A 16577-nucleotide genomic window follows, 5' to 3' on the forward strand; every position below is an offset into this window, starting at 1 on the left:
TTTTTCAGTATGCAAGTGTTTTTTGACTCCACAGCCAGTTGCTTAAAATGAAACATAAAGGGCAGCCAGAATATACACCCAAATGCAAAAAAAGTAAAGGCAAACATAAAACATAAAGTAAACCACACGATACCATGAACCCCAAAACCAAAAAATTAAAATCCAAAACCCCTCAACTTTATATATATATATATATATTTATATATATATATTTAGGTTTTTTTGTTTTTTTTTTTAAAAAGGGAGAACAACTTCAAAACCAACTGGGCAGGATGATGGGGCTGGGGAGCAGTCCTACAGAAGGGGGCCCAGAAATTCCCCCAGGGAACAAAGAACAAACACAATACAAAGAAAATAACCACCAATGCTCCCAGATGGGTCAGGAGCCTCCGGAGAACAGATTGTCCCATCCTCAAACTGGCTTTTTTTTCCTTTTTTTGTCTTTTTTTTTTTCCATTTTCTTCTTTTGTTGTTGATGTTTAGCACCTGTACAATAAAACTGTACCATCTCCAACCAGAGCCAGCCACAGTGAGGCCCTCCTGCCTTTGGATGGTACAGACTCTCTACAAGGATTGTTCGGAAAAATAGCAATCGGTAGAAAAATAAGAGAGTGGGAAAGACACGCCACAGAGAGGCTGGGGACAGGGAAGCACCCCGAGCTCCTCCTTCTCCTCCTCTCCTGGCCTGGAGGCTGCGGGTGGGCGGCCACACACTCAGCCTGAGTGGAGCCTGGGCTGCAGACTGGTCTCCTGCCTTCGCCTAGGAAAGCACTGGCGCTGCCTGACGTCACACCAGGCTGTCAGCCCCAGAGCCCTCCACAGATTCCAAAAGAGAACAGTGGGGGGCGGGGTGAAGATGGGAGTCCAGGGCCCAGAGGCAAGAGGCTCAGTATCTGGAGAGGGGGAGGCCAGGACAGGATGGAATGGGTAGGGATGTGGGGAAAGATGGAAGAAGAACCCCATATTGTTCACCTTGAAGGGAGCAGGGAACCCTCAGGCCCATTCTCAACTCTCCTTTACTGGAGTAACTCACAAGCCCCTTACCCAATTCTGCTCTCCCCAGTAAACACTAATCTCAAGATGGCAGGTCCTCTGTGAAGGACAGGGAAGAGAAAAACTGGCAAGGGAAGGGGAGCACCAAAGCCTCAGGATTTACCCCCAGGCCCCCAGCTCTGAGCCAGCTTCATTAGTCACATGTTCTCCACCCAGCCCACCTGGGCCCCTCCCGGGGTGGAGTGGGGGAGCAACCTGGGGATAACTCTGTCAGAGGGAGGGAGCAGCCCCAAAGCTTATCAAGAAACAGAAAGGAGGTAAAGAAAGTCCCTCAATACAACAAGTTGTCTCAAATCGTCACAGTGATACAGACTTATCAGAAACCAATGAAACAATACAAATTAAATACTAATAAAATAAATACTATGGAAGACAGAAGAACACAGGGGGACAAGGGGTCGCTCAGGGTTAGGCTTTTCTCATTTCTCCTTGGAACAGGCCACAGCCACCCAGGCCCATGTTTGGTCTCGGTCATATGCAAAGGTTCCAGTCCAAGGGACCCTGGCGCCACCTCCTACCACCCCCACCCCCCGCCGGACCTCTTGTCTTCAGACATGGAGTTCAACTTTCCACCCCCATCACCAACCACAATGACAATGATGACAGGGAGATGAGAACTAACTGTAACCAAAAAACAAAAAGAATCCAGTCACTAATGCTGGCATTGATAAGGCGGCTTCTTGTTGGTCCATATTATTGCCTCATTCTGCAGTCTGGTGCTCGGTGGGGGGACAGGGGAGGTGGGGGAAGGGTGAACTTGGGAGGAGAAAGAAGAGGGGGTGCCGTTTTCCTGGTCAACTGTTCCAAGACTGGAATTCCACCTCAGACCCTAGGAGCCGAAGGAGCTCGGGCCCGTAAGCAACCAGCTCCACAGTCTCAGAGGAGCCAGGGGGAGATCTGTCCTCCACGCCACCAGGCCTCTCAGCAGGGGTCAGCAGCTGACTGGAGGCTACCTGCCGGTAGAACTCTGCCTTGGGCAGGGTGGTGATTTCAAAGTGCGGGAAACGGGCCTGAAATATCCTTGAGGAGAGCTTCAGCCGTTTGAGGACATCGGTGAAGAGGAACCAGTTGCAGGGCCTGAAAAGGCAAGGGTGGGGGTTAAGAAGGGAGGCTCAGGGGGCTTGGCTGGCACTGCCAGAAGCACTGCAGATGACCGGAGAAGGCTGAGTGAGCCCTGCAGTCTAACTTGGCCCTGGTCCTCCCAAAGAAACTTAGTGCTAGTCTAGCTACCTCTCACTAAACCACATTCTCACTGGGTGAGACTGAGACAAATATTTTCTCCTAGCCAAGCTGAAAATCAGTGAGTACTCAACCTGTGACCCAGCTCTTCCAAGGAGAGCTAGCAGGAGGGAGCCAGGCCTGCCAGAACCCAAACCTCGTAGCAGGCTTCCCCAGGGCTTTGTCTGCACCCGTGACCTGGGATTTCCCATCTGCCAGGACCATTTCTTCCCGACGCCTTGCCCCTGCCCACCTCGTCTGGTTTCCCTTTCCTGTTCTCACTCCTGCTTCCCTGGCCTCCTTGTTCTCCAAGATCATCCCCAGCAGAAAGGGAGCCGTGGAGAAAGGCCTAAACTTCGGGTAATCCAAAAGGCATTTCTGTTTGGCTCTGGAATGCATTAGACAAGTTTGTTTTCCAGCAGCGGCAGCAGCAGCAGCGGCAGCACCAATGTTTCTGCAGTCTGGAGCTCACATTACATAGAGTCTGCCATTGCTTAGCACACCCGACTGGGCAGCAGCCTGGGGACAGCTGGGAGGGGTGCTAGAGAGGCAGGTCACAGGCCAATAGCCTACACTGACTAAAGCAGGAAGAAACACTGCCTCCTCGTGTTAGTCTTCCCGTTTCCAGGGCTGCCCCAGCTCCAGCCTTGGACTCCTCTTGTCTAGGCTGTATTGTATGAGTCCCTGACTGGCTTCCTTTTGTCCAGAATCACTCTTCTGCACCCCACCCACCCTCACTGGATCCTCTGTAACAATTAGTTTTCTACAAAGAAAATCTGACTCTCCACTCCACTTTTTGAACAGCTTCCAGACAGATCCCCAGTGCCTCCAGGAAAAAGCTCCAAATTCTTTAGCAAGATATTAAATAAGACCTTCCAAAGATGACTCCATGTGACCTCTTCAACCCAATCTTCATCCACACCCATGACCCCCAGCATACACTGTATCCCATACCTCATGTGCCAGCCACATGATCAGGACTACTCCTGCTTTTGCAACCTCCTCAACTAGTGTGTCTCAGTGGCTCTGCTCGTGCCATGCCATGTTCCCTTCTCACCTTCCTGGCCCAGCTCATATGCCACATCACCCATGACTCTGTGCTCATCCCCCCCGCCCAAGCCTCATGGTGCCTGCTCCACACCCCTGTATCACAATACTGATTTCCAAAAGAGCCACTTGGAAGGGCTGCAGAAGCAACACAAAATGGGGCCTCGGGATGAGGGGTTAGGGGTGGACTGGAACTTTTATTTTTCAATAGACACCTTCTGAACTGTTTAAGCTTTTTATAATAAACCTGCTTAGAACATTTGGTCTTTTATTAGAGTTATTATATATTTGTCTGTTTATTACATTAGACTCTAGATTCTTTGAAGGCCAGAGCTGTGTTCTGGTCGGCAGGGTTTGACCTACTGCAGCTGCTTAAGACATATTATGATATCGAATGTTTTGTACAGCACTTAAAACATCTAGCCAGACCTACAATCTTTATCCTTAAAATGCACATGCAACATTTCTTCCAAATGATGGTCATTTCATGTGATTAGGGAATGGAGTGTTCCAGGCTAAGAGAAAGGGACCACTGATGCCATACACTTAGGCCCCAGGTTTTTTTTGGTACCGGGAATCGAACTCGGGTCCTTGCGCTTGTGCAGCAGGCAGTGAAACCACTGAGCTAAATCCCCATCCCTACCATACACTTAGACCATCACTTTCAAAGAATGGGGGAATGCCGGGGATTTAGCTCAGTGGTTCCACTGCCTGCCTCGAAAGTGCAAGGTCCCGAGTTTGATCCCCTTCAAAACATTCCTACTGGCGATCAGAATCTAGTCTTGCTTTGATGATTCAGAGGGGACTTCTTAAAGACCTGACACAGCTACATTATGCTGCAGCTGTGGGGAAGGGCAGTTTCAGAACAAGCGCTGCAGGACAGAAGGCAGCTTTCCCAGTAGCCAGGTCTCAGCTGACAACTTGCCTGACACCTGGCTCAGAGAGTGGCACAAGGCCCTTGCTCGCCCATGTTATGTCCTTACCTACAGCAGCCTAGCCTGGTCCTTTTACTGCCTGCAGCCCCAAGATCCTGTTTCAGAGGAGGTGCTGGATACTTTGGAGGAATTAATTCACTATGCAATACTATATCCCAGAGGCCCCGCCCCGCCCACAGGGATCAGCTTCTGCCCAGAAGAATAAGGACCAAAGCCCCTGAAACTTGATCCCTACTAGTGTCATCATATAGGCTATTTTTATTCTTATCAGGCCATGGGGGAAGGTATGCAAAGAAATGGGGCCTAGGGGCCAGTGTCATAAACAGAGGGCACTCACTAGATGCATTCCTAATCTGTCATTCACCCTGCTCACTATCCTGTGCATGTTGTGCTGATTCTTTGGGTTTTAAAATAGGGCTTAATAGCCAGGCAAGGTGGTGCAAGCCTATAATCCCAGCACTTGAGGCTGAGGTAGGAGGATTGTGAGTTCAAGGCCAGCCTAGGTTACATAGTGAGACTCTGTCTCAAAAAAATAAAACAAAACAAAACAAGTAAAATGAGTTTGACTGAGCTGGGCACACTGACATATGCCTGGAATCCCAGGTACTTGGGGCAGGAAAATCATGAGTTTGAGGCTGGCCTGGGCAACACACCAAGATCCTATCTCAAAAAAAAAGGTCTGATATTTTAAAAACAGGTATCAAGGGCCACTGTACTCTCCTTCACAGTGGTCTGTTCTCACCTTAGAGTATACTTCTTTTCCTACTTTTAATTGGCCCATAGTTGCTCTGCAGAGCATGTTTCTTTTCCTACCTTTAATAAATGTAAAACTTCACTAAACAAAACAAAACAAAAGAAAAAAAAAACAAGTATCAAAGAAAAATAATCCTGGACCGGGGATTTAGCTCAGTGGTGCCACTGACTGCCTTGAAAGTGCAAGGTCCCGAATTCTATTCCTGGTACCAAAAAAAAAAATCCTTAACATCATTTTAAAAATACTTAGGGCCGGGGATTTAGCTCAGTGGTGCTGTGCCTGTCTGGCAAGTGCAAGGTTCTGAGTTTGATTCCCGGTACAGGAAAAAAAAAAAGGTAAGCTTATACTTTGGGCCGGGGACGTAGCTGAGCAGCACTGTGCCTACCTGGCAAGTGCAAGGTCTGAGTTTGATCCCTGGTACCAAAAAAAAAAGGGGGGGTGAAAATACTTAAAAAAAAATACTTAATGATGGAGGAACAAAAGGGAAATCGATCCTGCATTCTCATCTTCCCAAGCAGTGCATCCATATGCTGATGTGCAGGGAAACCCAACAAGAACCACAGTCCTGCAGGCTGTTGAACTCCCTTCTGAATCATCCAAGAGAGAACCAGTTGGGTCCCATCTAATATTAAGTGTCAGCTATACTCTAGTCTCTGTGAAGAGGTGCTCCCCATTATCACACACACAGTCATCTGAGCTACCAGCATGATGCCATCACCTTGCCAACATTAAGGCTACAAGAACCCAGGCTGCAGATTGCTTAAGGACCCTAGTGGCTCCACAGCTATGGCAACCATATGTCCTGGCTTTTCTAAGAATCTCAATTGCAAATATTCTGTCTGCCTGTCTCCAGAAACTACAAAAATGTTCCAAGGATTCTAATAGTTCATCAGCCCAAATATCTCCCAGATAATTTCTTACACCCAGTGCACAAAGGGGATTCAGGAAATGCATGCAGCCGCCAGACATAGTGCAGATCTAGAGGTCCACAGACCTCTAATCTGAACTCAAGTTATGTTCAGACTGGGCTCGGAGATCAGGCTGGCCCTTGTCACATTTGACCTTTCCCAAGCTCCAGTCTTTGCCTCTTCCCAGACAGCTTCACCTTCCCCAGAAGCGGGGGCTGGGGGTTGCCAGGATCGGGGTACACAGTCCCTGTGGATCTCTTAGACACTTACCCACGGGACACTGACACTTGGAGGTTGTAGCAAGGGAGAAGAGGCTTGTCTGAGAGTTCAAACATGAAATCATCCTCTTCCACATCATCTCCTTCTTGATCAGCGCTCCCAGGAGGATTGTGTAGGAGGTCACAGGTAAACCCATCTTTTTGCTCTGTAAGGATAATACACAGAGACCTGGGACTCTACTACGTGAACATACTGAAGAGAAGAAATGCTCCAATCAGATAAAGGGACATGAAGGGGTGCTTAGGAGATAAGCAACAAGGCCACAGGTCTTTGGCTGGCCCAACGGTTGCTGTTGCTGATGCCAAGGTTCGGTTGTTGATGCTACGGTTTGCATCATTGAGAGGACAGGTAAAAGCTCTAGTCCTGGAAGGAAGTACTTTGTGGCCAAAGATTTATTACATTCTTCCACCCTCTGACTGGAAAAAGCAAGGAGACACAAAGGATGAGCTGCTCGGCTGTTGGAGATGGAAGCCTGAAGACACTACCAGCAGTCCAGTATAAGGTAAAAACACCTGCCCTTCCCTGGCTACAGCTTTCCTAAGCAGCCTCCCTGCGTGATTCTGAGGCCTGGGGCTCAGATGTTTCTTGCCCCCAGCCGCGGGTTTGGGTGTGGCCTGTTGCATTCCATCCTGACCTTTGGCTGCCCTAGTTTCCTCCAAGCTTAGAGGTGGGGGCTTCCCTTAATTGTTACCCCCTGGCCCACTGCAGACAAAGACATGCCGATCTTCCAAAAGAGTGAATGAAGCTTAGGGTAGAAGGCTAAGGGGCCAGAGAACCCCAGCTATCTCAAAAACTAGAGGGCTGGGGATTTAGCTCAGTGGTGCCGATGCCTGCGCCTGCCTCATGAGCGCAAGGTCCCGAGTTCAATCCCGATACCCAAAAAAAACAAAAACAAAAAACTAGGTGTGCACCATGGGGGCAGGGTAGCGAGGGAATGGCAGCTGCCAGATGCATCGCACCCTCTTGAGTATGAGCAATACCAGGAGAGGTGACAGTGTTTATGGAGGCTTCTGGTGGGATTAAGAAGAGAGAGAATTTTAAAAGTACCCACAGTGGGGAGTGGTAGCAGACTAAGGAGGGAGGCCTTTGTCCATCCAAATCAAAGTTACATCTTGTGATTCAGGCAAAATGACTTGGAGGTCTGGTAGAAGGAGGGTTAGGGTTTGGGCTGAAGGGGTCTGTAAAGGCTAGTGCAGGTGAAGAAGGGCTACCTCATAGGATGACTCCTATCTTGAAGAATCAGTAAAACCCAAACCAAATCCTACATCTCTAAGCCACATACAAGGGTAGCGTTCTTCCCACTTAAAGCTTACCCAACACAGAACTGCTGTAGAAGTCCCAGGATACACCTGGATCCCCTTCTGCCCGGCCCTGAAGATCCGAGAGGTGATCTGAGGAAAGAAGAGATGGCAGTGAGAACAGGAGGGAAGGCTGAAGAGGAGCGCTCCACAAATATGTAGCTGGAAGATGGGAGGAGGAAAGAAGGGCCAAGAAGGGACCTGGAGCGACCCACTTCCTGCTTCCAGTTGAGGTTACAAAGCAACAGCCAGGAGCCGAATAGAGCCCACGACTGCCTGGGGTTTGAGCTAGTGTTCAATACAAGAAAAACATTTAACCTCCAACAATTTAAAACTTAGAGATTTCACTTAAAAATCTGGATTTCCAACTTTTCACTCCTCCCAAAAAAATCAGATCTGGCAACACTGTGTCTGCATTCCTTCATGTCAACAGTTGGCTAGAGGGAGCTGCGACATGTGCGGGCTCTAGTCCCCACCCAGCCTCTTCCCTCCTATACATCAGCCTGAGGGCATGTAGTTTTAGGACCCCTGCCTCAAACTGCATAGGGAATTCCTCTACAAGCAGAATCCTAGACTCACCCAGCATTTTCATTCCCTGTTGGTCCCAATGTTAACAGATCCAATCACAATCTCTCTCTCCGTGTTATGTGTCTCTCTGTCTGTCTGGTGTGTCCACGCCCTCCTTCCCTTCCCCTCTGTCTCTCTCTCATTTTCTATTTTGAGACAGGGTCTCACTAAGTCCTAAGTTGCCCAGACTAGGCTCAAATTTGAGAACCTTCTGCCTCACCTTTCTAAGTGCTAGGATCACAGGTGTGTGCCACCACGCTGAGCTTTTCTTATTATATTTTTTAACAGGGTCTTTCTGTTTAGCTTAGACTGGTCTTGGACTTGCTATGAAGCCCAGACTGACCTCAAACTCACAATCCTCCTGCCTCAACCTCCCATGTACTGGGATTCTAGGCATGTGCCACCACATCTAGCTTTTACTGTTTTTTGGTTTGTTTGGTTTTTTTTGGTACCGGGGATCAAACTCGGGTCCTTGTGCTTGTGCAGCAGGCGGTGAAACCACTGAGCTAAATCCCCAGCCCATAGCTTTTACTGTTTTGAAACAAGGATCTCACTAGCTGCCCAGTCTGGTCTCGAATTCCTGGATTCAAGTGATCCTCCCCACCTCAGCCTCTCAAGTAGCTTGGAACTACAGGCACACGCCCCTAAACCTCACAACAGGGCCGTATAATTTCTATGTCTCACTGCTGGGCAGCTCTGAACCACCGGTGGAACATATATGACTGTCCCATCCAGTGGCATGAGCTGTCTGATGGGGCGGGAATGCATTAAAGTAAGATAAGTGGCCGGGATGTAGCTCAGTAGTAGAACAAGTGCAAGGTTGTGGATTTAAGTCCCAGCTCCAAAAGAAAAATAAGTGTAATTCCTTTTCTTTTGTCTTTGAAAATCATGGGGAAAATAGCCAGGATTATCCTCATAAAAATTCTTCTCCTTTTGTTCCCAGGTGTATAACCAAAAGAACTGAAAACAGGTGTTCAAACAAAAACTTAAGCATGAACTTTCACAGCAGCTCTATTCATGACAGCCAAAAGGTGGAAACAACCCAAATGGCCATCAGTGATGAGTGGATAAACAAAATAGGATACATCCATGCGGTGGAATATTATTTAGCCATAAAAAGGAATGAAGTATTGATACAGGTTGCAATACTGATGCGAAGTGATAAAAGCCAGAAACAAGAGGAGACATAAAGAACAAAATACTGATACATATCATAAAATGGACAAATCTTGAAAATATAATGCTATGTGAAAGAAGCCAGTCACAAGGGCCACACAGATTATTTCATTTACATGAAATGTCCAGAATAGAGAAGTCCACCGAGACCAAAAGCAGATTGGTGGCTGCCAGGGTTAGGGGAAGAGGGGAATGGGCAGTGGCCGCTAACGGGGACAGGAAAAAGTTCTGAAACTTGACAGCTGTGAGGGTTGTACAATATTGAATGTCCTGTCACTCAACTACATACTTTAAAATAGCTAAAATAGTAAACTAGGTTATGTGTATTTTACCATAGTAAAACAACTTTTAAAATCACCTTTCACTCCCTGGCCCCACAGACAGATCTCGGGTCACCTTCAGCCTCCTTGTTTCCCAGCTAGACATCATCTAGTGGAACTGTTTCACCTCTTGGTCCCACCCTGACAAAAAAGCAGGCCCACTGGCTTTCATGGCCCAGCAGCTGCCAAGATGCCACTGACTTAGCTGTGCGTGGTTGCCACCAGCCCTTAAGTGACACCTAGACAACAGGATAGGCGAGTTCAAAGGGCACAGGTGACGTGCTCCCTGGAGGGAGCTGGCAGTCATTCTTGGCGCTCAACTTCCCAGTGGAAAACACCAGCACTACCTGCCATCCCTTGCCTCTGGTCATTCTAGCAGGAAGAACCCAGCTTAGCTATTGAGCTGCTGAAATCACTCATTTTTTTTGCCATCTTCTAGTAGTCGAAGGGTTTCCCACAGTAGGAAAGGAAGCCAGAGCGAAGCTTTCAAAGTAACGGGCAAGCAACCAGTCATGCACATCAGATCCTTTCACATGGCCAGGTGCTATGCTCTGTTGTGCCCTGTACCATACGAGAGAGTCAGCAATGTTCCTTCCAGAAGCATCTGCCAGGTAGATAGGTGTCTACTCCAGGCCCAGACCTGTGCTTGGGGTCATGGAAGATAAAGGAAGGAGAACCTAAGTCCCTAGAAGGCAGGGGCCACGCTAGTCTTGTTCACTACTGCTTCCCCTACACCTAAGCCCAGTGCCTGGCACATGGTAAGGGCTAACAGACATATGGGGGAGGAGGGAGGGAGGGAGAGAATTGCAGAGAGGTGAGACTCTTAAGTGCTCGCTCAAGCAGCATGCTGAAACACATGCGCTCAAGACCGGCTGCCCCTCCCCTGCAAGAGGTCACACAAGGGTTCCATCAGAGTGGCCGCGCTCACCACATTCCTGGGGCTCCTCGCTGGGAACTGCCTTTGGAGCCCCCAGCACATTCCTCCAGTTTCGCACTGCCTTCACATCTGTCTCATGCAGGTGAGCCTGCCTTTTGCGGGCAGCCCAAAGTTAACTGGCAGGAGCGAAGGGGCCCAGCAGCAGCACACAGGAGGAGCTCTGGACCTGCCTGACAGGGCAGCACCAATGCCCGTGCCTCATAGATGTTCACATAGCATCAGGAGCAAGCATGACCTTCCTTTCCCTTGATTCTCCCTATCCCTGCACCCAGCTACAACTTTCCGTCCTACACTCTTCTCTTTTCCTTGAAAAAGTGCCCTGGACCCTGCAATCCCCTCCTATATATACATTCCAAAGAACTGAAAATGGGTAATCAAAGAAGTACTTTTACATGCAGGACCACAGTGGCACTAATGACAATGGCCAGAAGCTAGAGATGGCCCAAATGCCCATCAGTGGGTGAAGGGATAAAAGAAACGGGGGATACACACACATTGGACTACTACTCAGCCATCAAGAGGAATGACTGCTGAAGTCAATATACTACTGGAAAGAAGCCAGATACAAAGGCCCCAGATGGTATGATTCTATTTATATAAAATGCCTACAATAGGTAAATCCATGGAGACAGAACAGAGAATGGTGGTTGCCAGGGGCAGAGAGGAAGGGAAAAGGGGCAGGTGCTAAATGGGTACAAGGTTTCATTTGGGGGCTGATGAAATCATGTTTTGGAATTTGCACAATGTAGTGAATGTACTAAATACTACTGAATTGTTCACTTTTAAATCATTAATTTTATCTTACATAAATCTCACCTCAAAACAAAACAAACACACCTCAGGGCCTCAAAGCAGAGCCTCCCACCTCCATGTGAGCTGCAGCCCTCAGAGTTTCTGTATTTCCTAGGGTGCCAAATCCCCCTCCCCATTGCCTCTAGCTAAGTCACCAAATGAGGGACACAAAAGGAGAGAAAAACAAAAAGCTGGCAGTAGGGCCGGGGATTTAGCTCAGTGGTTCTGCAGCCTGCCTTACAAGTGCAAGGTCCCGAGTTTGATCCCCAGTACCGAAAGAAAAAAAAAAAAGCAGTCTTCAACATGGGGTCATACAGCAAAGGTTTCTGGCAGGAAAAACAAAACCGTGAGATTCAGTGACCTCAAGTGGTAAACTGCTAACCCTTTCAGCAGTGGGAGGAAAAGCAGTCCTGAGAGGCCTCTGATGCTCCCAACCAAACTGCAGCAAGCTCCCCCACCATCCCTCTCCACATTCCTTCCCACCGACAAGGAAAGGCAAATCTGTTTTCCTTTGGCTGGCTTGGTCTTTTCTTCAAAGGGTCAAAGGTAAACCAATCAGAGGTCTGGCTATCATTTGGCCTGAGCAGGGAAAGCCTTCCAAAGGCCTCTTGGGGATCTGGGCCACTTGGAGCTCCGACCCTGAAAATGAGGTAGGAAGGGTTTACTGTCTGGCCTGCAGCACCCAGCATAGCACCTAGAACCTAATAGGTGCTCAACAAATGGAAGGACAGACAAACAAGCGAGGGAGTGTAGCTCTATCCTTCCTGAGTCAGAAGAAATGGGCCTCACCTGAAGTCAACCCCAGGTAAGACAATCCACATTTACAACCAGCATGAATTACCAGCATCTTCTGCTTTAAGAAAGGATGTACTGGAGGGTACCTACAAATAATGAGTTCCTTTGTGTACTTAGAAGACTGGAGCTGGGTGTGGTGGCTCACGCCTGTAATCCCAGCACTGGGAAGCTGAAGCAGGAGGATCACCTTGAGTTCAAGGCCAGCCTGGGCTACATAGGGAGACCCTGTCTCAAAAAGAAAAAGGAGGGGGGGCGCTGGGGATTTAGCTCAGTGGTTCCTCTGTCTGCCTTGCAAGAGCAAGGACCTGAGTTGGATCTCCAGTACCAAAAAAAAAAAAAAAGACTCGAGTCCCAGATAACTCTTCCAGAATAGGGGCCTTGTACAAAGCCAGAGCAGCTGTCCACGAGGCACAACTCTGACACTCAGGCTCGCCTTGTCTGCCTGCAGGAAATGGAGCTCTTTGCACCCTACAGGGACTCACCTCCGTTTACTGCCCAGGGAGACCTCCACTGAGGGAAGATGAAGACAATTAATCTAGCGAGTCTGGCCTGGCAATGGCTTGGGGATGAAAAGCAAAAAGCTTTTTAAATACCTCAGCTAGACAGATAATGTTAAAACGAAAAAAATCCACTTTAAAAAGAAAAAAGTCAACACAGCAGATCCGGGTGCAGGGGCTGGAGAGGAGGGTAGCAGAGGGGAGGGTTCCCTAGCCTCCAACCTCGCTCCCTGTAGCCATCATCCCATCTGCCCAGAGGTCCCTGAGAGTCCGCAAGGAGTCATTCCAGGATGAAAAATCAGAGGAAATACTCAGTTCAAGGCATCAAAAGGGCGCACCCCTGGTGATGCTCAGCTTAAGCAGTCATCACTGGCCCAGGCCAAATGCCTGAACGAACATCCCAATGCTCCCTCTTGTCCCTCAAGGACATGGGCCTGGGGATCCAGAGCTGAGGGAGAAAAATGGAAAAGAAGCCCTCCAGCCTGAAGCCTGCACTCCAGGGTTCTGTCTGGTTGACTGGGACCTGACTGGAGACTGGCTGGGCAGAAGTCACCCTCCCTCGGTAGCCTCACATAACCCCCTGCACCGCCAGCTTCCACAGTATAAAGGTAGTGTTCTCTACCTGTCCCTACTCCACCAGAACCTTCGGTAAAGGTCCCTCTTTCTTCCTCTATTATCAGCTACTTCATTAACGTTTGTTCAATAAACAAATGAATGCCTTGGTGGGAGCTGGGGATTCTTTCTCTGCTGGGTGGGGGCTTGGGAATAACTGGGGTCAAAACCATGTGGGAGGCCGGAGCCATCTTAGGCTAGTCAGCTCCTAGTCTGAGAGGGGCTTTCCTGCCAACACAGAAGCCTCTGAGGAAGTTCAGAGATCCAAGTCCCAGCTGCTCTGTCACTTGGGCAATCTGAAGAAGTAATTCCAAGGGCCAAGCTGTGATATCACCGAGAGATTGGGGGTCCCTGGAACTCTATGGTGAAGTCTGAAGAGTTTCCTACTGAACATGCCCAAGCTAGACTACCCTCCCCCACCCCTGCCCAGCTCAGTAGATCTGGATCTATCTACCTGCAGATAAACAGTGCTGCCCACACATGAGAAAACAAATGCGTGTAGGCTTGGGGCCCCCACCATGGCCCTGAACACCAGCTACTTTTCCAGAAGCAGCAGGTGAGGGAGGAAGGAAGGGGAATGGAAAGAAGGCAGACCCTAGGATGCAAAGGATGCGGGAATAAAGTTTCAGGGAATAAAGTTTCAGGGAGGGTCCCAGGGGTTCTACTTGATTACAAACAACAAAATGCTAAGAGTCATTTCTCTGCCACTAAAATCCCATTCATAGCACAGATCAACACATTTGACCCCAAACAGATCTATTAGTGGGGCTGCTATCGCTCTGGATGGTGGTCTACCTCAGACACCTAGCAGTGAATGAGTTCCTGTGTGGTGCCAGGGCCCTGCAGCAGATGCAATACGGATACTCATAGCCATGGGGCTTTTTAAAGTAGCTAGGGAAGGGCCGGGGATTTAGCTCAGTGGTTCCAGCGCCTGCCTCAAAAGTGCAAGGTCCCGACTTCAATCCCCAGTACCAAAAAAAAAAAAAAAAGTAGCTAGGGATGTCTGAGAGGCTGAGGGAAAGATGTAAAGAGGTGGATGGGAGGCAATGAAGAGGATTCCATGACAGGTTCAGGAGTCCAAAGGTCAGCCCCAAGGCTGCCAGCTGCAAGTCTGAGCCACACTTACCACTGAGAAAGCGCTTCATGGCGTCACTGCTGGCCAGCTTCAAGGCTGTCTGACCCGAGTAGGTGGCCAGTGTGGGATCAGCCCCATACGACAGCAAGAGCCAGATGGTCTCCAGGTTGTCATTGACCACTGCATCATGAACTGGCCTGTGGAGGTGACACAGGGTGAGGACAACAGGGCCACAAGGGAACTGTGATGTTTAAGCTTTGGGCTCCGGTCAGGGAAAAAGAGACATAACTCCCGGTAACCTATTTCAGTAATGTGTGCTGAGACTTAGGGCAGGGAAGCACCTCTGGCCTGTAATCCCCCATACCATCTGTCCACCTTCTTTTCCTTTTTCTGGAGCCTTTTATTTATCCTCTCTCCCTCTCTCTCCCCCTCTCTCTTTCCCTCCCTCTCATTCCCCTAACATCTTGGGACAGTCCCTAAGGTACAATGCAGCTCTACTGGTAGTTCTACACTTTAGCAGAAAACAAGACACTGATGGAGGTCAAAGTTAAAGCAATACAGGGAGCAAGAATGGAAGGATCCAGGTGACTGCCAGAGAGCAGGGATGGACAGAGTGGGGCTTCACACACCAGTTGCCAGGTGTAGCCTGGCCTTTTGGTCTGCGTCCTCCTACTTGGTACATAACTCATGTCTATTCTGCCCAGGAAGTAGGTCCTCTGGCAGAATAAAGGAGAGCGGGTAAATTTAAGACACAGCAGGTGTGTGTGTGTGTGTGTGTGTGTGTGTGTGTATATATATATATATATATTTTTTTTTTGGTACCAGGGATCGAACTTGGGACCTTGTGCTTGCGAGGCAGGCAGTGGAACCACTGAGCTAAATCCCCAGCAGCAGGTATATTTTTTTAAGTGCATGGGGATCAAATTAGAATAATCAAGTCTGTAATGTTACCCTAAGGTCAGCTTTCCAGTTAGTTCCTAAGGCCCTACACTCCTCCCAAGACAGGTGCCTCCCCCAGGAATATATGAAGGAAGGCTGAGAAGTCTTCCTGGCGACAACTGCATGGGATGGGATGAGCCCTGGATAACCTCAGCCTGCCCTTAATAACCAGGGTAGACTGGCCACCCAAGGACTCATCAGCTCCTGCCCTCAACTGGTTACCTCTACAGTGTACAGAACTGGCCTCCCAGCAGCTCGCAACTTCGTGTGCTGCAAAGGTTGGGGCTGGGGCAAGTTATTTTCAGTGAGGGGCTGGGCTGGATGCTGGGGTGCTTGCCTCGTGCCATCCTGCGCACTGCAGTTCACATTGGCTCCATGCTGCAGGAGGATGTTCAGGATATCGGTCCATCCGCGAGAACAGGCCTCATGCAGGGCTGTGTAGCCAGCATTATCGCGGTGATTCACATCCTCACTATCCTTCTGGAGGCAGTACAGAACAACGTCCTGTGGGGACAGGGGCAGCTCCGTGAGCAGAGAGGTCTAATTCTTAGGATCATCTCAGTTAGACTCGAAGCCCCCAAGGGTCAGGGAGCCTCAGAGCCAGCCCTTTATACCAGGGACTGACTGATGTGTCTCAAAATCTTTTGTGAACAAAGTTAGTCCTGAGCTGCCATTGCCAGCTCTAGGCAGTTTCTTTGGCAGTGGGGAGACATTTCTTATGGCCAAGAACACTCATTTGGGTGGTTGTTGTTGGGGTGCAGTCCCCAGAGAAGTTCCCCTGCCACCCAGAGCTTACATGCCCAGACCTGGACTCCTGCAGCTAGGCCCAGGCACATGTGGTGGCGAGCGCAGCTTCTGGTGGTAATTCAAGAACAAGGAAGAAAGAATTGTTTTAAGTACTATCCCTGGATACTGGCCTCAGCAGGCAGGGCAGGGACTGGTCATCACTGTCTGTCCAGGTGTCCCTTGGCAGCCATGCAGACACCCACACTATGCATTCAAAAAAGATGGATTGCTTGACGGGAATGCGCTCTCAAGTCAGCTCCCCTGTGCTGACCAGCCTGGTTGAGAGTGGCTGTTTGAGTCACTGAGAGCCTTTTAAAAAAATCAACTGTATACTCTATAAGCAAGCAACTCCATTGCTAGGAGCAAATCCTAGGACATCATCAGGGTGGGGACCAAGGTACACAGTCAGGGGAGCACTTATCAACAAAAAGGGGGAGATGACAAAAACGTGTGACAATATAATTTAACCACAGTGAACGCAGTTTTTCACCTCTACCCTGGCACTCAGGAATCAAAATATATTTGAATACTGACATATATATTTGAATATAGATGTATATATTTGTAGTACTGAGTGATCTTGGACACA

At 49.0% G+C, this 16577-nt stretch overlaps 1 protein-coding gene across 13 annotated transcripts in view; it reads right to left on the reverse strand.

The window, feature by feature from the left end:
• Bcorl1 (BCL6 corepressor like 1) overlaps positions 1-16577 on the reverse strand; it is a 68695-nt gene continuing 52118 nt past the window's right edge. For all 13 annotated transcript variants that reach the window (XM_021240543.2, XM_087199796.1, XM_087199795.1 and 10 more), the window contains 5 exons: positions 15540-15706; positions 14315-14460; positions 7508-7585; positions 6186-6339; positions 1-2130 (listed from right to left, as the gene is read on the reverse strand). In XM_021240543.2, the coding sequence (XP_021096202.1) occupies positions 1848-2130; positions 6186-6339; positions 7508-7585; positions 14315-14460; positions 15540-15706 (828 nt within the window). In that variant the 3' untranslated portion in view covers positions 1-1847. The remainder of the gene's footprint in view (positions 2131-6185; positions 6340-7507; positions 7586-14314; positions 14461-15539; positions 15707-16577) is intronic.

Source organism: Heterocephalus glaber, unplaced genomic scaffold (assembly GCF_053883595.1).
Source record: "Heterocephalus glaber isolate CG9 unplaced genomic scaffold, H.glaber_assembly_v1.0 deba00001729, whole genome shotgun sequence".
In the NCBI taxonomy this organism is placed as follows: domain Eukaryota; kingdom Metazoa; phylum Chordata; class Mammalia; order Rodentia; family Bathyergidae; genus Heterocephalus; species Heterocephalus glaber.